Source organism: Urocampus carinirostris, chromosome 11, assembly GCF_059441175.1.
Source record: "Urocampus carinirostris isolate Australia breed hairy pipefish chromosome 11, RoL_Ucar_1.0, whole genome shotgun sequence".
Lineage (NCBI taxonomy): Eukaryota > Metazoa > Chordata > Actinopteri > Syngnathiformes > Syngnathidae > Urocampus > Urocampus carinirostris.
The window spans coordinates 25,151,445-25,176,396 of record NC_142359.1 but is presented as its reverse complement, the minus strand read 5'-3'; the positions used below and the strand labels follow the sequence as shown (position 1 = coordinate 25,176,396).

The 24,952-nt window shown below is 42.2% G+C and overlaps 1 protein-coding gene across 1 annotated transcript; it reads right to left on the bottom strand.

Moving 5' to 3' along the window:
• Window positions 1-3,619: 3,619 nt before the first annotated feature.
• Window positions 3,620-24,411, bottom strand: per1b (period circadian clock 1b). The gene is made up of 20 exons (XM_088348679.1): window positions 24,127-24,411; window positions 18,957-19,575; window positions 18,639-18,892; window positions 18,020-18,141; window positions 17,754-17,955; window positions 17,484-17,678; window positions 16,529-16,607; window positions 16,319-16,425; window positions 15,209-15,362; window positions 14,869-15,142; window positions 13,707-13,815; window positions 13,089-13,251; window positions 12,908-13,023; window positions 12,691-12,837; window positions 10,850-11,236; window positions 8,682-9,454; window positions 7,752-7,944; window positions 7,472-7,667; window positions 7,252-7,402; window positions 3,620-4,378 (listed from the first exon to the last, which is right to left on the bottom strand). Exons 2-20 carry the CDS (start codon window positions 19,412-19,414, stop codon window positions 4,142-4,144), a joined length of 4,317 nt encoding a protein of 1,438 aa, XP_088204805.1. The 5' UTR covers window positions 19,415-19,575; window positions 24,127-24,411; the 3' UTR covers window positions 3,620-4,141.
• Between the last annotated feature and the right edge of the window lie 541 nt (window positions 24,412-24,952).

Here is a 24,952-nt window from a genome sequence, read left to right as displayed (position 1 = left end):
ACACAAAATCAAATCTACGGCTACTTTGTCTTCATGCAAAACTCAGTCTTAAACGTGAATAAACTGCTCCCACGATCGCATTCGATTTCTGGCCACTTCTGGTTTTAAACTCGCCCTTGTTTTTTTCTTTAACGTTGTGTAGACGGATTGTGTTTTGCGGTAAAAACAGAGTGTGTGATAACATCTACCGCTCTTTGGTGTCAAAAGGTTGACGTGTATGCTATTGTTAAGAAATCCACACATGCAACAGATTTAGTCTCACTCAGTCCAAACAGGGGCATTCCTCGTCTTTTTAAAGCTGTGGCTAGAAAACCGCAAGCCGACAGCAGCTTCTTGCTTTCGCAGGACACTTGCTCCGGTCCGTGCCAGACCATGCAATAAAATAGCCTGAACTAAACTCGGAACTCAGAAGAAAATCATGGGCTGCCTCCTGCCCAGTTTAGAGGATATTACTAGCTTTTATAAAATGTTCTTCCCGGGGAGCCACTTTGTCTAATTTTGTTGTGAACAATGCCCACAAAGTGGTGATCTATGACAAGACTTTTTATGATTCTATAGAAAAAAAAAGATTGTAATTCCATGCTCTCCGAGTTCCCACAACAAAATACAATTTTCTTGCGTTTGTATAGAAAAATGTATATTCACATTTGATTTTGCTCTTGGTTATTGAAGGCGAGAGGACATTTCCAATGTCTGGCCACGTGTTCTTTTCCCGGACCAGGACGAGTACTCAAACTTTGAAAAAATAGAGCTGGAGAGATGCAATGCAATAGAGGACATTTTTTACAAAGTTTAAAAATAAAGATAAAACAGAGTGCAGTCTGGTCCAACCGATGGGAAGTGGGTCTCCCACCCAGAAAGGCATCGAAATTTGTTTCGGCCCCTCTTTTATAGGAAAAAGGCGTGGTTTATGCAAAATAATGTAATGCTGTGATGATAAAATAATAAACCTAATATAGCTGGAAAACAGGCGGCACGGCGGATGGTTGGATAGCGTGCAGCCGCACGGTGCAGAGTTCAAGTCCAGCTACCACAACCTCCCCGTGTAGAGTTTGCATGATCTCCCCGTGCCTGCGTGGGTTGCCTCCGGGCACTCCGGTTTCCTCCCACATCCCAAACATTGGGCCGATTCAAATTGGCCCTAGGTGTGAATGAGCGAGTGAGTTGTCTGTCTCTGTGTGTCCTGCTAGCTGGCAACCGGTTCAGAGTATATCCTGCCCATTGCCCGAAAATGGCTAGGATCGGCTCCAGCACCCCTGCAACTCTACTGAGGACAAGCAGTGCAGATAATGGATGGATAGCTGGAAAACTCAAGTTATAGTGACAACATACTCAGTGACCCATTTTAATAATATTATGCACTATTTAATTGCCACATTGTTTTGATGCACTAACGGACGATAACGTGGAGCTACCCGGCTTCAGCGCTGTTAGGGCAGACAGAGAAACAAAAGCCTGCGGGTAGCGGAGAGGCGGACTCGCTATCTACGTGGACACGAGGTGTTGTAACCCTGGGCACAAAGATTTCCATCTGCTGGAGAGAACGTCGAAATTTTGGCCTAGCGCGTGACGTCATCCACTGCGCTACTGCTAAACTACAAACACAGCACCCCGAGGCCATCCTGTTAATCTGTTAATAATCAACACAAGGATACTGCTGGAAGTGTGAATAAAGTATCTATCTATCCATCTATCTATCTATCTAACAACTCTAAGCACTACCATGTAAATATTTACCTATCTACCCTAATATTCGTTTTTTTTCTCTTGAAATCTTCTACGATACGTTTTTCCTGGAGTGTCTTGTCTAATGACTTTGAAAACATTGTTCACCACGTTAGTATCAGACTATCCCATGTCTAAAAGAATAGATTGTAATTCCCTGGTCTTTAGATTCCCCTAATACATAATACTCTTAATGTATTTCTCTTTTTTCTATATTTCATTGCAGTAGTATTCTGATGCACTTACAAACACTATCATGTAAACAATGGGTTATCAATCCTAAATGTCTTTTCGGACGTGTTTTCTCCTAGAGCGCCATAATCTAGTTGTAAACAACCACTTTGTTGTTATCAACTACAAGAAATATTTTTGTGATTTAAAAAAAACTTATGACCTGATCTCCAGATTCACCTAAAATGTAATTCCATGCTCTCTGGATTTCCCCGTATAAATTACATTTTTCTTTCCTATATATAAAAAAAAATGCATATTCTTATTTCATTTCTCTTAATTTTGCTCTGTTTTTCTTTGAAGTTGTTGTTCTGATGTACTTACAAGTCCAAGGACTACCATTTAAATTATTTTCTGTATTTGGCTACCTATCCTTATATTTTTTTTCTTTGTAGGGCGGCTTTGGCTCAGGAGGTAGAGCGCTCGTCTTCAAGAGATTACAGATTCGATTCTCGGCTCCTCTGTGTTATATGTCGAAGTGTCTTTGGGCAAAACACTGAATCCCTAATGCCCCCAATAAGCAGGTAGGCGCCTTGCATGGCTGCATGACCGCTATTGGTGTGTGAATGTGTGCGTGAATGGGTAAGTGTGAAGCACATTGTAAAGCGCTTCGGGAGGTCTACATTGACTTGAAAAGCGCTATATAAATGCAGACCATTTACCATTTGAGTTGGACCATAAATTGGACAGAGTATGCTTACCCCGAAATGGACAACCAACTGGGGGGAGTGACAGCATCCAGCCCTGTCCTGCCAGTGGCAGTAACTCCAGGTCGACCAGCAGATGGCTGGATGGAGGCAATTTGGTTCATCTGGAAGAAGAACTGATATGGCTTGGACGTCGTGCAGCAGGAACAGCTGTAGCAGTGGCTGTGGGACTTTAAAATGGCATTTTCATCCCTCGGCGGGAATAAAGTCCTTGTGACCCACCTGGTGGAGAATCACATCGACACCGGGGACACACGGCCAGTCAAGGTACTCCCACGACAACTGCCTTTGGTGCAGCAGGAGGACGCGATGCTGGAGATAAGGATCATAGAACCCTCGGACAGCCCGTGGACGTCTGCCTTGGTCATAGTGCCCTGCCACTTGGTCTAATCGTTTTGTAAAACATGTTCACTGTGTTGTAATCAACGAAAATAAAGACTTTTTGTATTCTAAAAAAAAAAAAAAAGTGTCATTTCCTAGTCTCTGGATTCCCTCAATAAAAGAACATTTTTCTTGCCTTTGTATAGAAGAATGTGGTCATATTGTTTTACTCTCTTATTTTCATTGCAGTATTGTTCTAATGCGCTTACAATTCCAATCACTACCATGTAAATCTTTTCTCCTGGAGTGCCATGTCTTATCGAGGTGTAAACATGTTTCTCTATGTTGTTATCCACTATAAGAAATACGATAAGAAATAACTAAGACATTTTTTAAAAATTCCCTGGTCACTCGTAATTCCATGCTCTCCGGATTCCCCAAATAAAATATTAAATTTTTCTTGCCTATATATAGAGAGAAAATGTACATTCATGTTACTTTTATGGCGTGTTTCTCCCAGAGTTGTACTTTGTCTTATCTCATTAACGATGTTTACTATGTGGATACCAACGACAATAAAGACTGTTCTCAATCTAAAAATACGAAAAAATGAAACACAAGGGAGTCAGTTAGAATCACATTTCAAGTACATTTATTCCGGGTTTTTTCATACAAAGAATTTCCCAAAAATAAGCAATTGTTGCAGCGAGTATCACGTGATCACGATAGCGCCACAGAGGGGGACAGAGGGGAAGAGGTCAACGGTAGTTTTTTTTCCCTCTGGCCAAAAAGCACTTCACCGCACTTGCGCACATTCGATGCCGACTAGAAGAAACGATATCAACAACTCGAGATGTTCGGTGGGCCGACATAGAAAAATATACAACTTTTTACAAAATAAGAACAATGTACATCGAGTGTCGTAGTTATTTACAGGAGCCGACACGATGAGTTTGGAGCGAGGCGCGTCCGTCTGTACAGAAAAGGTGGCGTTTTCTTTTTTGGGCTGACTTGAGCAAATAGTCGTAGGAAGGTCGTCTCTCGCGTTGTGATCCGAAGTGAACCGGGAATGACGTCTGACGAGAAACCTGAGAGCTCTGAGGCGACGACCATCTCGCTGCCGTCATGAGGTCATGGGACGTTTTCCTTCTGGTGACTCATGTCGTCGTGGAGCTCAGCGCCTCTGCGGTGGCGGCTTGGCCGCTTTCTTCTTCTGCCTTGTTTTCCTCCTCGTCCTCCTCTTCGGCGAGACATTCGTCCATGGCGGCCTCCGATGACATTTTCTTGACGTCTTTTTGCGTCTTCAGCGCGCTGCAGAGCTCCATCTCGTGGATCTCCACGTCGAAGGGGGCGGCGGTGGGGACGGAGGTGGGAGATTTGCAACCGGTGCAGCCCTGAAAAGAGCAAACAAACACACTTGAGTCATATGTCGATGTCCTACATCCAAAATTCTGTTGTGGGAGTCGTGCGGCAAAGAGTGTGGTTGACGAGGCACCAGCTGCCGTTTTTATCCTTGACCGCTAGAGGGGACTTAACATCATTATCCAATAAGCAGATGTCACCAGTATTTCTTCATTCAGGGTTCATACACTTCTCAAGCACTTCTTTAATTTTATCAGGAATGTCAAAGGAGGAAGTTCAGAACGTTTTTTGGGTGGTTGAATTTGATGACTAAAATCAAGTCGTTATCTTGCTGCCGGCACATACTTTGTGCTATTTTGCGCTGTTCCTATCTATGATCTACGATATTTTTGTGTCAACGGCTGCAATAAACTGACATGGATTTTGCTATTCTGATTAAACCATGCACACGCAGTTTCAATACGTCGCACTTTTTTACAAAACAATATAAAAACTATATTGGTGTTGGGTAATAATGGAGTTCAACAAGAAAGACAAAAAAAGAAAGTACTGTGTGTATATATATATATATATATATAAAAAGAAAAACAGCCAAATTTGGACTCAATGATATTGATTGCTCTGAAGCAGAGTGCATTCAATCTTCGAGACTGCTGATCTTTGCTTTTTGTCTTATTTATTCTAATTGATATTTTTTGCGTCATTTTCCCAAGATCCGTGTCTAAATTGGTTAGAATTGAATTGTAAATAGTTCATCATTTTTTTTCATCATTTAAATGAAGCACTAAGGGATATACAAATAAACATGACTTGACTTTTTATTTTATTGTTTTGCATTTTCAGAATTTTTTAGTTGTTGATCGACTTTAAATCTTATTTTAAAAATATCAATTAACTTGTATTTTACAATTCAATTTCTTTTTTAGATCTGTGTTCTGCAGGGATCCTCTGAAAAATACATGAAATTACAAAATAATTTTGTGCATAACGTTTTATTATGAATGATAATACAACAAAAAAAACAACAACACAAAAACAAGTCTGAGAAACTATTTGGGAGCCAAAGGAGCCAGGGCTCTTCTCAGTGAGCTGAGTTGAGAGAGCCGCAATTCCCATTACTCGTCTGATAAGCCTGTCCTCTTGAATGCTACAGTAGGGGGCATTAACACTACATGAAAACGTGATGATGAGGACTGTAGCCTCCATCTGCGTCGTTTTCACACACTTTTAAAAAATGTCTTCCTTTAAAGGTTTGGACTATCGAGTCAAACTGCCAGGAAACACGGCAATGGAAATCATTTCAAGCTTTTTCCTGACCTTGAAAACACAACATTAAAAGGTAAGCATTTTCAAGGATTTGGAACACTTGTACGAACCCTGTTCATTTGTTGCCTTAAAGCAGTTGTACTCAAATAGTAGGGCAGGATGGGCGCAAGACTCCGTCAAGGTGGACGCATTTGACCTTGGGGAACGTTCTTTTTTTTACTGTCCTGGAATAAAGTGAAATTGCACCTCCATTACACTAAAGGGCAGTGGCGCTCTCTTCGCAGAGTGTTTTGTTGGCATTGGAGTATGTTTATGAAGTGTGGACACTAAGCGCTCCAGACCCTCAAGTGACACAATAAAACAATACTTAACAGGGATGAGGAGACGGGCTGAGAAAGAGGAAAATGAAAGTCTCTTGAAAGCTTTACTGTAATCGAAGAGGAGGAGAAGGGAAAGGCCCTTGTTAAATTTTTGGGCAGGATGCAACAGCAAATAAATTAAGCTTTCACTTGAAAACATGACACCTCAATCACGCTGATAAGCCGCTAGAGTTATTCCAGCGAAAATGGCATGGTGGTGTCATCAATATCAAGCAATTATTGTTTTGTCCCAACCGATATTATGTGAACAATGAAAGAACAATGAAAGCAGCTTCCTAATCTGTGAGAAAGTCTTTTAAAATCCCTTTGATTCAGGCCTTTAGGGCTTTTCATTTTAAGCATACCCGCAAATGAAAGTAACAAAATGGTAAAATGAACCTTAAAGAAGCTGTACAGAATTTTGAACTTTGTTAGATTGTGCTGCAATCTACTGGTTGAAAGTCATGATTGCAGCCTTAGTCAGCTGAGTCATGATGCGCATGGAAGTACGTGCATTTCTTAGACCCGCAAGAATCAACTCTCCTTTTTTCATCTTTCTTGGAGTTAGGGTTGGCGTTTGGACTGTACTTGAAGAAGGCTTCCTATTTCACCATTGTCAGGCTACACTTACAAATATATATATATATCTTTTTAAAACCTGTGTGGACATTACTACACCACTGCACTCAACCCCCATTTGTCAAACCTAATGTTTTCTGTCTCGAACAGCTCTGATAAAATTAGGGTAAAAGCAAATAGACCAAGTGGAATATAATGCAAGGGCTCTTTGAACTCAGTTGGGCATTGTTAACACGTACTTCATAGAAAAAAATGTTTAATTTTAGACTTCTAGACAAACCCCTCCTTTAACTCAGCTTCAGACACATTATCACGTCATTTTTTGGTGTAAATGTGACATAACAGATGTGGATATTGTAAGTAATTGTTTTTTCTTTTTCCTGATCTCAGATAAAGATATATTTTTCTCCCTTTTTTGTAGTGAAAGAGGAATATATCATTGCTGTAACGTATATATTTTTTTAATTTATTGAGTGTATAGAACATTCAAGCTTTGACTCTTGAACAATGTACATGCTCCGTAAATGCAAGATAAACAGTCGTTTTGTTTTTTTAACCAAATGACAGTGACAATATTATCCATTAGTTGGATTTGGTGACACAACTCATGTCGGAGTTATAAAAAAAATGTGTAGACGAAAATTAATGGAACACCTTCCTCAATTTTGCTTTGGTGAAGTGTCTGGATTTAGCATACTCACAGAGATGTTGATGGCCCTGGGCAGGCGCCCCGTGCGCACCCAAGGGTGCACCTGACTCAGTTCCCTTTTTTGCTCTTCTGTGAAGCGGGGTTGATGCTTCTGCATGCCCCTCAGTGCCTCGCGGTCCTCTCGAAGCACAGCCTCCACATCCCTGCAGGAGACCAAATTAATTTGGGGCCCGTAACTGGCCCGAAGCCACCCTTTTGCCTGACGATCATACCTGATGGGGAGTTGGTAGGTCATCATGACTTTCTCGTCCGTGTTGGCCATCAGCAGCCAAATGGGGTCCTGCAGGACACACTTAATGAACTGCTCCTCGCCGCTGTCTCCGCTGGTGCCCCCGCTGCCCCCTGCCGGCTGCTCCATTGAGTCGATGCTGCCAAAATATTTGCTGGTGTGGCTGCCCTGACTGCTACCTATATAGGTCACGAAAAAGGAAATGTCAAATTGAATGTAATCGAAAAAGTTTTAAACGAGTTGCGTGTGAGTTTTCTACTAACTGGTGCCGCTGGTGCCAGAAGAGCAGCACCCGTTGGAGCCAGAGCCGGAGCCAGAACCTGAGGACCTGGTGCCCGAAGACCCAGACCCAGAGGCGGCAGAGCCGGTTCCCGAGCGGGAGTCTTCCTGCAGTAGCAGGTCCAGCAGGTCGCTGGAAGTCGACATGGCGTCGTTGTTGGACTCGTTAGCTTCGCCCTGTCAAGCAGGCAAAACGTCGACGTTTGTTAACATGTTTATCCGTGTATAGTGCACTTTGTTTTACACCTAAAAAAAATATTTTTATGTTCCAGAGCGCTTTATACACGAGTCAATGATTGATGAGTTGAAAATACTGCTGACCACAACCGCAAAACATTGATTGCAACAACATCTCTCCAAAAGACGATTACGGTCTATTTTTATAGTAACAATATCCAAATTGTAGAGGTATTTTGGCACCCCCTCATTTCTTTTCTCATCTCGCCCAAACTAAACCATGAGTTAAGAATTGCTATTTCCATAGTTCCCAATATCTATTGTCATAAAGTTTTAGTTCAGTCTTCTTCATATTACATAATACACCTCTTAACAGGAGAATTTCGGTATACAAGTATTATTTGAAACAAAAATCCAGTTCACTAAATGCTCATTATTAACTTGCATTTCATTTCATCAATATACTGTCATTTACTGCACGGTTTTTATGTTTAATTACCATTTGTATGGGTCTTTAGTGATAATGTAGAGTAATTTAAAGCTATTTTGGGTTCACTTGGGTGCTTTTGGGAGGTCGGGAACAGACCAATTAGTTTGTAATTTTTTCATACCGGGGAAAATTTGCCTGTTACACAAGCAAGTTGTATTACGAGCTCGTATAAAGAGAAACCAGTATACTGAGTTCTAATCCTTTTTTGGATTGTTTCAAGTGTGTTTTTATATCTGTTTATACTTACATTCTCATTCTCTTTGGCGTTGTCGTCAGAGTTTCTCTGATTGGCTGAGCTCTGCGTCCCGGTGGCCCCGCCTTGTACGGAGGGCGCACCTTGCTGCGAGCCCGCCATCACGGCCCCACCCTCCAGCCGGTTGCTTGGCGACTCCTCCAGCTGCAACAAATTGAGCGGGGAGGAGCATCGAGACTGGAAGAGGGGGGACTCTGCACCCTCCCGCTCGCCGGGGGTCTGCGTGTAGGACTGGGGGGTGCTGCTGCGAGATGCCGCGCCCACGCCAGTGACGGGCACGGGGTTGCAAACGGTAGCGGGCACTGGGAGAGGTGCGGGAGCAGCATTGGGGAAAAAGCTTTGGCTGAAAAACTGCATGGGGGAGGGGCCTTGCTGAGTCATAGGCGGCCCCATTTGTGGAAACATGTAGTTGGGAAGAACCAATGCCATCATAGGGGGAACCATCTGAGTCGAGGGAAAATGTGACGGATCAGGGACTGTCAAGGGCTGGGACAGAGGAGGGTACACTGGGTAAATGGGAAGCATGCCAGGGGCGAATGGGCCCGGCGGAATGCTGGGCTGAGAGCAAACGGACGGCCAGGAAGAGGAGTTTGTAGGGGCTCCCAGTGGCATGTTGAGGGGCCCGACTGCCGGTCTGCTTCTGGGGTGCATCCCCAGAGAGCCACGCTGCTCAGATGATTCCTGATGCTTCAGCCTCTTGCCGCCGCGGCCCCGTCTCTGGCTTGAGCTGCCTCCTGCGGCGGGGTAATCGCGAGAACATCGCACACCTACGAGAGAGAAGCGGAATGGTTTACCGTATTTTACGGACAATAAGCAGCACCCAAAACCCCTAATTGGACTGAAATCTGAATCTGGGGCTTATAATCCGGTGTGCATTGTATGCAAACAATATTGGTAACGCGTTACAATACTTGAGCAATTATCAAGCAGTCGATAATCTTATTGCTGACCACAACTCGATAGATAGATACTTTATTCATCCCCGTAGGGAAATTCACGATAATGGTGACAATGGGGATCGAACCAGATAGCAATGGTCAGAGCAATGACTCCTAACCACCAATCAGCAAAGGACATATATGGTTGATCACAATTGATTTTGTAAGGTTTATCGTTCTATATTCTTTATCAATTATCCATTAAATTATAATACGCTACAAAGCCAAGGGGCCGAGACACTTGTTCCCAGCCAAGGGGCTGAGTCAAGGTTCTAGCAACAGCGCTAACTTCATAGATAGTATACAAATTCAGAACCGGTCAAATCATAATAGAGGCTGGATCTTATCCACAAGGCTGGATCTTATCCACAAGGCTGGATCTTATCCACAAGACTATCCACTAGACGACTATAGATCCAGCCAACAGATAAAAAGGCATTGGGTCTTATCTCATCCCACTATTTTAAGTCACCGTACCAGATATGTAGGAGAATGTTGTTTCGCTTTTTCTCAGCTCAAACTAAGCACTTTAAGTGGCAAACATTTTGGATATGTGCGGCCATCCGTCCATTTATATTTTTCAGGACGACAAAATTACTTCCCACAATGCATTTTTCTTCATTCAATTCAGAATGACTTACCACAATTCCTTTCTCTTTGTTCAGTTCAGAATCTCATGCACTTTGTAAAAACTTTGCAAATCATCTGCACCATGCACTTATTAAATGACTGAAAATGTTCTTGCAACCCAACCCAATAATAACATCAACAATTTGGTACTGTGACTAAAAATAGTTTGATAATGAGATAAAACTTAATGCATTTTCATGTGTCATATGTATCCTTAGTAGTCTAGTGGTATAATCAAGTGCAATCCACGACGCGATCTGGGTTTGATTCCCATTACATCCGATGTTATGCAATTGTGATCAGTGATATATTCCAAATGATCAATCAATGGGCATATATGGCACGTAAAATTTTTCTTGTGCAACCCAAGCCCTAACAATAGTTTCAAATCAGTGATTTTAATAAGGGACATTTTTAAGGTCATCGTCTAATTCGTGCCATACTCATTCATTTAAACTTCATTAATTCAATTCCATGTGCCGTAATATAAAAAATAAATATCACAAAAGACTACTTTTTGTGAGTATGCCTTAAAGTGTAGAACATACAGTAGTTTGAGTCCAGGGTAGCACAAAGTTAAGAACAAGTGGTTACCTCGCGCCAGAGGATTGGTGGCTGCTGTTTGGCAGCGCACAGTTGAGGATGCAGTCTGATCAAAAACCCGCAGCTTGCTGAGGTCCTTGAATCGGTCCAGGAAAGCCTGCTCCTCTTGCTGGGTGTGCGCCGACAACACCTCCTTGGTCAGGCCCAGCCGGCCGCTTTTGCTTGCCAAGCCTGAGCCGCCCCCGCCGTGCCGGCTGTCCCTCTCGGGCTGAGCTGATGGTGAAGCTTGAGGCGGTAGAGCGACGGGAGGTGGTCGCGGTGGAGGTGGTGGTGGGGGAGGGGGCGTGGAGATGGTAGGAGGAGCACTGCACACCCCGGTTTGTGTGATGTTAGGAGGAGTTTGCGTTGGGGTGCTCGGGGCCTCTTCCATCACGATGTCTATTGACAAGGATAAAAATGCTATCAGCAACCATTATTTGCACTGTTTTAAATGCCCCCGCTGCTTGATATAACAACATGCAGGTCTCCATTCAGGCCCTGGTGCTGTAGAATGCTCTTACCCCTGAGATTCGATCTGCAACCTCAGTGGAAATGTTTAAATCTAAACTTAAAACACACTTCTACTCTATAGCATATTAATAACCTATATTTCATGTTGACAATATCCGTGTATTATTTGTTATTGCAACATCTGTTGTAGCCTGGTTATCCTGGAAGGGGCATTACCTCATGTGCGGTCCATTCTCAAGGTTTCTTCTTTTTCCTCATGTTAAGGTTTTTGAGTTTTTCCTTGCCCTCATGTAGGTTTTAGATCAGGGGATGGTGTCATAATAGTCTGTGGTTTGCAATAATCTGTGGTCTGTGCAGCCCTTTGAGACTTTGTTATTAAGGGCTATACAAATAAGCATGTCTTGACTTGTTTTTATTTTATATTGTCACCTTAGATTCTGTAATATTATCGAAACTAAAATAGTTTTATGTTTGTATTCATGGGGACCAGAAATTTAAAAAACAACAAATTTACTAGAAAAAAATAAATGATTCATCACTGGTGAGCTATTTTCAGAACTTGTCTGTGGGCTACTTAGGTGTTCTTAGGGGATTACCTGGTGCCCACGAGCAACGGGTTGGAGCCCCCTGATTTAAGATGTATTAGTGCCATCTGCTGAAAACTTGCAGCAGTAACAGCGGGTTGGATGTGCCTTTTCTTGTCTCGGAACTTTCAGCTTAAAAAGGACATTTTGTGATACTTGGCGCTTCCTAGTGGTAAAATTAACTTAATAAAAATTGCTGTGAATAATAAGTAAAAAATATATGAACTATCGAATTGAAGTGTTTTTTTTAATCCTCCAGGTCAGCAAATGTGTTATCTTAAGTAACATGACAGAGGGAGCCTGATGAAATTTTTTAAGCTGATGGCTACTTTTTTTCCACTGATCAACACAAACGGCTACCACTTTGAATTGCATTTAAAAAATAACATGTAATTACCATGTTGTTATTATGTTTATAGTATGCTATTACCAAGTTGTAATAATTAAAAAATAGGCTCAGTCAACAATACTGGTGAAATCAAAATTTACTAGAAAATGTCAATGATCCATTATATATTTTCAGAATCCTTCGGCTACTCAGATGGTCTTAAGTGGTTGAAGACCCCTGTACTAGACAAATTACGGCAACCTCTTGTAGTCAAATATTACAAAATGTCTCTGTAAATGCTACTATAAGAACACTTTCAAAACTTGAAATTTCTCTTTCTACAGTAGAATAGTCTTTATTGTAATTCAAAGTAGTGAGTTTCCTTAGCAATGAGAGTAAACATGCCACTCCATGAGAAATATGTTATAATTCCCTTCTAAATTTGATTTTCAAAGTGTTTTTCCCCCAACCTGATTCAGGTGGCTTCTTGTCCCCCACATGCACGATGGTGCTACTGAAGCTGCACTGAGAAGTGACGGAGGCCACGCTCTCAGCTTTCATGGCCAGCGTAAGCGGGGGCAAAGGGGAGGTATCACCCACTAGGTTAACTGACGCACCTGTAGCAGAGAGCAAAAGAATGATACCCTGCCCAGGTGATCACGAGGAAAAAATCTTTTCAACACTGACCTTTGGCACCCCTGCCCGCTTCCTGCTGCTGTTTGTCTTCATCCGAAGCTGATGTGCAGGATGAGGAACAACATTTCCTTTTGACTGTATTGGGAATATTGCAGCTCTCCAGGTACCTGAACACATGTTTCAGAGTGTCAGTTGGTTCAATTATGAAGCACGTTAGAATTTGGATGATTACCTAATGATGCTGTCTAGACAGTTGATCTGTTGGTAGGAATATCCCAGTGGGGACTCTTTCTGTACAAGGGGTGCAGGCACCAAATTTTTCAGGGGTTTGGCTATGTCAGCGATGAGGCCTCGAATGGGGTCACCAGGGAGGGCTTCAAGTTTGCTTGTGGCAACTAAAGGAAAGAAACATGGCTTGAGAAGTGGATTTCAATATACACTAAATAAATAAATTATATATATATATATATATATATTATATATATATATATATATATTATATATATATGTTTCCTGGTCTCGGACTGGAGACCTTTCGTGTGTTAAGCGAATGTGCCAACCACTGAACTATACAGGTACATAATATGTTACACTAAATACAGAAAAAAAATTGAATAATTTTTCTATTTTTCACACATTGTCTTTGAAAAAGAAGATTTTTAAATGTAATTTTGAGTCCAAGCACTCATTTACTTTTTGAACGGTCAAACATTTTAAGCTCTCGTGGGCCACATAAAATGATCTGGCGGGCCACATATGGCCCACGGCCAGGAGTTTGACAGAGGTGAAATAGATGGTTGCAATACCAGACTATTAATCATTTATTCCAAATGTTTCTTCTAAGCATTACCTGTACTGGCGTTTTTTCTGGGTGGCGGCCTGTTTCGAGACTCGATGAAAACCTGTTGGCCATTTGTCTTGACCGTGTGAACATCTTTGCAGATCTGTTGAAAGGTCATCTGGGAAGAAAAACACTTACAATTAAATTAGCACACTGTTTGCCACTGGAGATACTTTTTTAAAGAAAAATATTTTTTCTTTGTGTTGAAGAACTTTGTACCGGACAAAGAACTTTTGAGCCTTTAATGTGTCACAAATGCAACGATGCAAAGTCATGACCACAAAGTATTTTTTCCATCAAAAATATGAAAGCCACAAGTAATGCAAAGGGTATTGTACGATGCCCTATCAAAAATTTTCTCCTGCTACAGATAACCATAGAAAACAGTACTATTCGTTTTATGTGAGGGAGCAAACCCCTACCCCACAAAACAGCCTAGAGAGGGATGGGCACTGCCAGGCTGTGCTTGCTCAAGACACAACACATTAGGACTAACCCGACTACACTGGTGGTTAAGCGAGCCAAGAACCATGTTTGGGAGGCTTCTACTGATACTGGTAACCATGGAAACCAGTACGTGGGGCAAAAAAACCCTACCCAAAATAACACCCTGGAGAGGTATGGTCTCGTGCACAGCACGATTAACAAAAATCTAATCATTATTGGGATGTGACATGGTGCGATTGTGTAATCGCAAGACACTGGTTTTCAAAAGGATTTTTAGTTCCTTGTTTGTGTTTTTTCCCTTTGTTATTTGGGTGATAGTGTGTTTGGCCAGCTAGAACTGTAACAGCTCGGATTTTTGCGACAATGGCCAATAACAGGTAAGTTTTAACGGCACTAACCAATAAAGATGGGGCAAAGTTTGCGAGAAGTACGCTATGCAGCAACCACTGTGCGAAACTCATATGTGAGCAGCAACCCAACAATGCTCCAAACAAGAGGGCATCTTCTCAAGGTTAAAGCATGTACCTATGATTAAGTACTCACAAAAAAAAAGAACTGGCATTTTCTTTTAAAATTAAAAATTGCAATACTCGCAATTAGGCTGTACTTGCCCAAGACACACTACAGGAGGTGGGGCCCCGACAATCTTAGCGGTTAAGAGATCCGTGGAGTGTGAAATCATTCAAAATAATGCTTAGCTAAAACCAGCTTGCTTGCAACTCACAGGCTTATGCAAGACGACGGCAGCCACAGCATCGTCCACGCCGGGCCCGTTGCTTTCGCTGGAAGAACCGGCCGAGGCGCTGAGATGATGCGGGTGCGAGTGTCGCGATCCCCGCGAGCCGCTGGAACCCAGCGAGCTGTAGCCCTGCGAGCCGCCGCTGTGAACCGGCTGCACCAGCAGACGGTGGATCCGCTCACTCAGCTGCACAATGTCAGGCGTGGTCGTGCGACCCTCGCAGGCCGGGGCCGCAAACACGTCCTCGTTCAGTGGGCTCCTTGAAAATGAGACGGTACTGCAGTTAGCATCCGCCGACTCAATTTTGAAGGAGGTGCGGGCTTACGTTCGGACTTTATGGCGCCCTACGATAAAGGCCACCTTGCGGCTCCAAGGGTTGACGAATGAAGACCAGCTGGTGTCTATGGTCAGGTATTCGCCGCTGCGTGCGCACATCCTCAAGGGCGAATACTCAAATGGCTGGCCGGCAAATTGAAAGACTGCAAGAAATGACAATAAGAGAGTAATGTTGTAGCTCCTATTGAGTTCAGCAGCATGTGTGCTTACAGGGAACAGGGGTGGGGTGGGTGCTGATCACAATATACCAGTTTATAAATTGCTGCATTGGCACCCCGTGTCTTTCAGGAAGAATTTTAAGGTGTTTACTGTTTTTTTCAATGTCTTAAACGGTCTTGGCCAATCATATTTGTCTGATTTGCTTTTATTATATCAGCCCTCGGGGTCCCTCACGTCCACTGGCAGCGGTTTCTTAACTGTTCCTAAGGTAAGACCAAAACCTATGTTAAAGCAGCATTCAGCCACTTTGGCCCTCGCCTATGGAAAAGTCTGCCAGAACACATTGGGTCTACGCGGAATCTTGATATTATAGAGAGAAAGCTAAAAAAAAAAAAACCCCAAAAAACATTTTTTTTAATATGGCTATTAATTAATCTTTCTTATTTAGTCTGATTCGTTTAATTTCTTACCCTTTACTGTAACATACTCTATTTTTTGTTTAACATTTTTATGTTTTTGGTCTGCAGTTTATTTTTACCCTTTTGGTGTTTCCTCCTGTGGGGGCCCCACACCAGTAGTGTGAGGTGCGAAAATCCTTTCCTGAGGCAAACTGCTGCCATGCCCATCATTGTCGATAAGCCTCCCTCAGTTGCCTTTACTCGCATGGTTACCCAGTGCCTTGCAATCATTGTATTTTATTGCTCTTATTATTGATTTTGTTTTTATTTCATTTTAACCGTTGTGCGTGTCTATGTATTGGGCGTTCCGGGTTGTTGGTTGGAGAAAAAGCAGATGACTTTATGGTCTTATTGTACAGTGAATGTTTTTTTATACAGCACTTGGGGTCCCAATTCATTGGCTGAAAAGTGCTTTACAAATAAATTTCGATTAAATTAGTCAGAGATTTAGTCAGAATAGCAAAACGGGGATAACAACTCACTTTTCTCATGTATGGCCACCATAGTGGGCCTGTCCTCAGGGTGGATGTAAAGCAAGGTTGGAGTTCCCACCAAGTCTTGGGGTAAATATCCCAACAATGGTACAGCCCTGCACGAGGATCATCGTCAATACATAACATAGAACAGGGACGCAGATCTCAGCCAAGCTAGCGACAGAAGGCGCCGCAGACGCAAGGGGTGAGAAAACTGACCTGTCGTCGACCTCCTGGAAGAGGCAGCTGGGAGTATGACTGGTGGTGAAGATCCGCTTGTCTGGAGGGATCCGAGGTGCTGATGGGACAAGATGCCAGAGCCAGGCAGGGCATGTTTAGACACAAGCTGAGCGCTCACATGTTATCGGGCTTTCCAAGGCTCTTTCCAAGTGCCAATCGGGTCCAATGTTTCGTTTTTTTTTTGCGCCGCAAATTTCGTGTTGTCGTGTTGTCACCTCTACGTGTGAGAAAACATAAAACGTGTCGAATCGTCACGCTTCCGAGACAGGGGACCTTTTTACCATTCTGGCGCTGTGAGGGACGTGTTAGTGTGACGTTACATTCATTATCCATGCTTCGCAGCTAGCATAAGGAGTGCTGACGGCTGGTAAGCATGCTTTCATAATCTGTTACATGCTTCTCCTAATTGCGTGTGTTGCTTTTTTCCAAAGATGAAAATATAACAATACTTGAAGTGCTTCTGTTATTTGATGCTGATCATACAAAAAAGAATATTAGGAAGAGTTCCGCTAATCGTTTGGAAGATAGAAAGTTATTCCAATTTGTTTTGCCAAGTGTGCCTATAGTAGAGTTGGAAAAAGTGCTGAGCAGAGATTATTTTAAGCCTTTTTATTTTAATTACCTGAAGAATTTCATAGATAAAAAGGGTGAAACTTCAATCTCTGTACTTTAAAACGGACAAACAAGAAATGTATGATAAGTTGGCCACAAGTGTAGGCACAAAATTTTTAAGAAAATATCATTACCCCTCTGCTGCAAAAAAAGCAAATCTCTTGGTGTCAGGCGAAAAATATATACCTGCAAAATAATTAAAATTCCATATTCCATTTGAGAAGTAAAAATGCTCATTCTTATGTTGGGATAGCGTGCGTATCGAAAGTTATGGCGGTATCAAGTGCTTTGTTTAAAAGGAAAATAACTTAATAAATAGTACCCTCGTATCCAGAGTGGACCCTCTCCGCAATGAGCAGGCAACAGGGCTGCGGCTCGGCGGTATCAGAATCTCTGATGGTCAGCTGATAAGGTGTCAGGCGAAATGGGTAGTAGCGCATCTCGTGGCCCTGCGTCCGGTTGGCTCTGATCCTACAGAACATTGACTTTTCCTGCGTGCAGTCCATAGCGGGTGAGGCTGAGGACAGAGTGAGGAGACAAGTCAGACGAGACCCTTCCTGCATTGGGCTAACACTGCCATGCCTTTGCTCACCGGATCCAATGCAGGAGGCCCACAAGGGCAGACGGCAAGGCGCTGTGCCGCTGTAGAAAGTACTGACATCCTGCGGGGCCAAAAGCTCAGAAAACATGGTTCCCTGGAGACACTCGGGCTTACAGCGCAACACAGACGATCCCTGAGGTGACACATAGACCACTTTCCCGGACAGGAAAGATACCGCCATTGAAAACGTATCCTGGGGGAAGAGTTACATTTAAGATTTTGATTCAAGCCCAACTAGTTTCTTTTTGGCTACTTACTGTATTCTTTAGGGTGTATTCGGAAGTGATGTTGTCAAGCTCCTCGATGGTGAAGGCAGACAAGTCCAAACTACAACCGTGACACTCTTCCACACTCCACTGATGATAATATTCCTTGTTGGCTGGTTACAGAATAAAATATAGATCAGCAGGGAGTAAAACTGTTTCAAATTGAAGTAAGTACCATCCAGTTGCTACGGATGGGTAACAGGGGGCCGGCTTGAAACCCCTCATTTGAGGTATGGATCTCTAAAAATAAACTTAGTCTGTTACTGCTGTGCTACTGACATTATACAGGCATTGCTTGAGAAAAGAAAAAGTTAGGCTATTAAAACCTTAAAAACCCATTCCACGTACCTTCTTTGTAAATATCTCATGTTAAAATGGGAACGCCTGTGCTTGCTAGTCCAGTGCAGCTTATGCATGTACAGAAGGGTTTTCAAAGTGTGAGTTGCTTCTTTTTGACAGTCAGTCTTTACTGCAACAGCCAATCACTATTTTACTGAAAATAATTTGTAATATAAGAGCACCCATATGAACCCTGGATATGGTTGCAATTTAATTTCCCTCCAAATGGAGTAGTACGTGTGCGTGGAAAGGATGTAAACCTAAAACTCACCTCGGACCTGCCTGACACACTGCAGGGCGTATTTGAGTGCGCTGAGAGTGCTGGAGTGGCTCTTGGATTTGCGCTCAGCCGGCAAGCGTAGTTTAAGCTCTTTGATGGCCTTCATGAGCTCTTTCTGGGTCTGGACCCTCGCTGACTGATTGCTACTGCAGCCGGACGTGGAGGGCGGGTCATGTTCCGAGCTGGTGGACAGTAGGCTGTAGGCCAGGGAGCCGCTCGGGGGGGAAAGGCTCTGAGAGTTGGTGCTGTAACAAACAGGGGCTATCAGAAGCTTCCCAATCCGGTGGTGTCGCAAAAATGACGGCTTACCTCTTGTGGCTCCCAGTGGTCTCCAGCATCATGCCCGAGTCTTTGCCATTGGACGAACTGTGTGAGCTGCGGGTGGATTGGCGCCCGTGGGAGGCCGTCTCCCTTTCCGTGCCCCCCTCGCTCTCCCTCTCACCAGAGTCGTTGCCGCTGGAGAGGCCGCCGTCCATGTCGTCTGAATTTGGCCCCCTGGGATCACCTGTTCCGGAGCCCTCGCTAGGGGACAATTCTCCCCCGCCGCTGCTCGCTTGCTCCAGAGCTGGTCCATTGTCAACGCTTTTTGCGACAGAGTTTAACAGTTTGGACTCAGCCTCCTGCTCATCATCTTTCTCTGCAGCTCTCGATCCTCGATCCCGAGCGTTGCTGCTGGCCACTGACTGCTTGATGTCATAACTCATAATAGAGTAGGATAAGAAATGTGGAGAATGTATCGATGATTTAAGTGGGACTACTGTGCACATACAAGTGAATCATTACTGATGTCTGTGTTATGTAATCAACTAAGGGGAGAAAATTCAGAGCCGGGAGCTCTTCGTCTCGCCGTGTAAATAAAGCTCCTGGATGTAATGTCCTTGTTGTGGGAGACTGCTCCTTTCACCTCTCACAACAATTTGAAGGCAACCTAAGACGACAGAAAGAAAATTGATCAATAGAAATTTAGGACGTGCATTCAGCAGAGTGTTGCGCAATGATTAGCGTGGCTCGGCTGCTTTATTCGAAGGACCGGCATGATGAAAACAGGATTGTTTATCACCCTGCTGGGTTCTCGCAAGTGTGGCTGTGATTTGTTCGCGCTGTTGCTCAGAATGTGTCTGCCTAGATTAGCAGCAATGAAAAAAAGATTTCATAACAGAATGCCTGCTTCTGTTTACAAGCAAAAATATACTTCATCTTGTTTCTTGAGGATAAAAAATTAAGAGAATGTTACCTTAAAATAAGCGAAGTTGTCTTAAACAATTTTGTAATTTTTCCAGAAAACGCTTATAAAATCAAAAAGATCTAAATCTGATAAAAGGAAAAAAATTCTTCTAAGTACTATTTTTTTTTACTTTTCAAGAAAAAGTAAAAATACTGTAGAATCTACTAAACAACGAACTAGAAGAAAAACAACACACTCAAAATAAGTTAATAATTAATTATAATTATTTCCAGTAGGCGTTTAATGGGAGTTACGGTCTAAGCAAACGTTTCAATGTTTCATGCCAAATGTTTTGGAGTGTACATGTGGACATGTGTAGGACACTTTCCAGTAGTCACAGTTTAGATCCCTAGATCCTGAAGGCGCAGAAGAAAATTCAAACCGGAAAAGGGACTTTCTGGATTAGATATTCTAAAAGCCCTGCATCAAGAAGAATATATCTGGACACTACCTACGCAAGTCAAAGTCTCCGGCTATTTATTCCTTTAGTAATGGGGACGTCCAATAATCCCTTAAATCCTGCAGACGCAACAAGAAGATCGCAAGCGTCACTACTTTTCAATTTATACACTAGCATGACCCAACAAATCCAATTTTAGAAGCAGAATTTGGTCAAAGGACACATCCCGTCCACTTGTGGAGGAAAACATTTGAGCTTCTTAGAGCACTTATTGTCCCATGTGCAAGGCAAACTTGCCCTTTTTTTTTTGAAATAAATTCAAATAAAATTACATTTAGAAATGTTATGTTTCAGTCACAAATATGGCTTTAGTTGATTTAAGATGAACAAAAGACTAGACACACGATCAATTATCAATCAATTACCAAACATGTTTCTATTTCAGCAATAAAATTCTTCACACCTTCAGGAAGTCACAAAATTTCTATTTTTCAAGTGTACATATTTGCCTATTTTTTGTGATGTCATGCTTCACCCCGTGGGTATTTTTGTTTGTATTTGTTGTAGCATAAAATTGGTGGAAATAAGGAGGGGCCTATCAAGTAAAGTCCAAACGCCAACCCAAACCCCAAGAAAGATGAAAGAAATTTATTAGAGCTTGTTTAAGAAATGCACGTTTTTCCACCCAAATCATGAAGGAGCTGACAGAGGCTGCCATGACAACACAAGCCAAGGGATAGGGAAACTAAGTTCTTAATTTCATACAGTTCCTTTAATGATAAGGGGTTAGGGTCACAAGGACACAAGAGGTATAGAATTCTTTAAATTTGTTTCACATCTTTATCTTTATTATTTTTCATCTTTATTATCTACATATTTAAATGGTTATCATTGTTAGGGTACACGTTTTGTTCATATTTTGGGTATTTTTTTATGTGTAGAAACACTCGAACAATTTGGTGTTGATAAAACTGATCCCGAACTGATTACGCTTGTGTTTCAAGGTTTCACTACATTCCAGGATATAGTACCTACTGTCTAACCGAAATGTTTTTTAATTTCCAATTGTGGGTCTTGACATTTGAAAAGTGCAAACTTGTTATGTTGATACGAAATGAACATTGTATTTGCTGTAACTCTTCCATAGCCAGTTGGGCATTCCAGCAAGCAAGAGCGGGCAATGGATGTGCAAAGAGGGCATGCGAGTGGGCGTCAAAAGCCAGCTGTCATCCATGCGTACTTCCACGGGCCACGTTGGGGACATGCACAGCAGTAGGTCAAAGGAAAAACAGTCAAAAGCCACGACACCCACACATTCAAATGACTGGATTCACCGGATATGCACTATATAAAACTTAATCATGTCCTATACCTGAAATTCTGAAAGCTTAATGTTTCCTTTTGGAAACAAGGATATGCTAATGAATGGAAATATCAGCAGCCCCCTAAAAGGATTTTTTTTTTCAAATAATAGTAAAAAAAAAAGCAGTTTTCTGAGCAACACAATTGTCATTTATTAAAACGTAGAGAAACATACGGTAGTTTACAAGGTAACACTTGAGGATAAACATGTCATAAAACAAAAAGTCTTGTGTGTTTAGGGTTGTAATGGCACTGGGGAAGAAGCGGTTTCTGAGCCCGTTTTCCTGTTTTTTTTTATAGGTGTGAGGTTTCAAAGAAACGGTGATAGGGGAAATGTGTGATGCACAAACTTGTTTTCATTAAACCACAAATTGTATTTCAATACATTAAAACAATACGTAAAAAGATTTACAAGCCCAACCATTTAAAAAATAGTTCTGTAAATCATACTCACGTTTTAATAGATAAATAAATATAACTACTCTCCCAGAGACTGTTTAGCCAATCAGAAAGAAGAACACACAGACCATGCAAATCAGTGAAGCAGCGAGACAATGAAAGTTGAATGGTATCTCACGTGGTTTTATCATGGCTATTAAAAAACCTTATCATGTTTTTTTTTGACTGATTAAAGTTTCCATATTGGGTGCTACCGAGCATGGAGCAGTCCCAACACATCCTCAAGTGAGATGGGTTAAAAAAAATGACAAATTGCTTTCAAATTGATAAGTCTGAATGTGTCTATGATGTTTAAATGCAAAGTGGATTTATGCTTATTAGAATTATTAAAAGTTGTATTATTGTTGTTATTGCCATTATTTAATGATGTTATTATTGGCAGTGCAAGGAGAATACTGTCAGACATTAAACTACCGGTCTATGGTACAGAAAGGGTCCAGGAGCACTGGCCTACAAAATTTGAAAAGATCGAAAAGTGCATAAAATATGGGGAAATTGTACAGGTTGACAGGTATGAGACTTTACGAATTCAAATTTTAAAGCCGTGGCTGAGCTCCGTTTTGAATATCCTTTCCAGTTCTACTCACATGTGTTGGATGAATATTCCGCCAGTTAAAAAATCGACAGTTCTGACATGTTCTCCATGCATTTGGAAAGATGTGGCGCCTTTTGAGGTGTGTCAAAACGATGTGACACGGGCACATGCCGAGAACACAGCCTGACACTTGACTTGACACACTTCCCCTTTTGCAGTGTACAAAATCGAGGCCGCAGAGGGATGGAGGGGCGTGACTCAACAGCGTGCACATACATGTGAGCATACTCACAGTGCATTCCGTGCTGCACAATTTCAAATTAGGATTCGAGCTTGGTGCGCAATATTAGGAATCCCACAAAAAAAATCTGTTGAACACTAAACTTCAACAACAACTGATAATTTGCTGCGTTCACTCGGCACGTGTACGCGGCACTGTTTTCTACAGTGGCCCAAAGGCACCCAATTGGCTAGCCTCATGGACCAATCAGAGATCCCAGTGCCCGGGCACTTGCTGGTTACTGGCTAGCCGTGGCTCCGCCCATTTTGCTCGCCTGGATTCGACTCGTATGCCAGCTGATTCCAGGACATGTTAGGAATTTGCACTAGATGCTCGTATTCATGACATACAACGCAAAATGCAATGTTTTGAGTTAAATATAAAGGAGGTATTTGACAAGAGTGTATAATCCTTGCAGGAAACACAAAAACACATCGGAGTTCAATCATTGAACTAAAACTCTACGACCAACTAATGGGAGCATCTTGTTTAGTTGAAGTCAAGTCCTTTTTAACTTTTATGAACCGGGACCGTGTCTAGTTGATGTCCACTCCTTTTGAACTTGACAAAAACGGCATCTTGTCTAATTGATGTCCAGTCTTTTTTTTTACTCATACAGACGACAGAAAGGCTGCTTTCATTGTCCAAAAATAGATAAAAGCCTATGAAACAAAGCTTTTTACCGCCAATAAATAAATCAGAAGACTGCATACCAGATTACAACAACCTAAAACAAATCTGATGATATTATAAATTTATATTACTCTACAAAGTTTAGCAATGATTTATGATAATGAAGTGACATCGGCATCAGGAGACCTGCCATCAACGGTTTAATAGAGAATGGAGACAATATCCTAGTGATGATCATTCTATCCTCAGACTATCATAAAATGAGATTCTAATTCTACCAATTTAAACATCAGATCTGGAAACATTTGATGAGAAGTGGCATAAATGTGACGTCATAAAACCCTTAATGGCTGTGAAACCATTTGCTTTCCAACGTCTTGAAATTCTTATTTAGACGTCAAAGGAATTGATACATGCGTCAAATCGCACAGAAAACTAATAAAAACATTACTATATGAAAGGAACATTGAGAATCAAAGCGACAAAATACGGTCTGTTATGATACGAATTATTAAACTGCTATAGCGTGTTAGCTTGCTAATGCTAAGGCAAAAACAAGACCAAAATACAAAGCCAAAAACGTACCTTTCGTAAACTCCGTTTCCAGCACACCACACCGGTCGATATTAATTCCTCGTTGTCCAACAAGTCTACCGTCAAAATTAAGCGTTTGTGTTCACCGTCTCGTTTCCTCGCGACATTTTTTCGATTAGTCCCCTACACAGGAGTGTAAACGCACTATCACGTGTGGGAAAACATGGGGGAGAGATTGGGGAGCCGTCATTGGACGTTGTGACAGCGCAGGCCGCGCCCATGCTAGCGACCGAGCGCGTCTATTGGACGAGAGGGCGGGGCATTGAGCACGGGGCTCCGTAGTCACGTTGTAAACTGACTGCTCCCGAGTTCATCTACCAAGTGAGCAAAAACGTGTGGGGGCGTCATCCAGTACCGCCTTTTTACCATAATGTGTTTAAAAATAACCCCTTAAAATATTTCTTAACGAAAATGAAAGCGTTTTTATCCACTCACCACATCAGAAAGCAATCTTGAATTATTTTTCTATTCATCACTAATGACGTAAAATTGAACAATTTGCAGATTTAATAACACATCTCAAAAAGATTATTTCAAGTACGCGTTTGTTGGGAGTCTTACGGTCTAAGCAAACGTTTCAACGTGCTTCAAGGCTCTGACGTCATGTGTTCCTCTCCCCATTTCTCCAGCACGTGGCTGGCGGTGTGCTGTGTGTCTCTGGCTGTAAACAGAGCAGATGTAGGCCAATGGTCGCCATGTCAGTCAGTAAATGGGCTACTAAAGTACTCTTACCACCTTACATTATTGCACGACAACAACAAATGCCTTTGCATTCATTTGCATTCGTTAATTTCCTGAGAATGCTTGGGAAAAACAT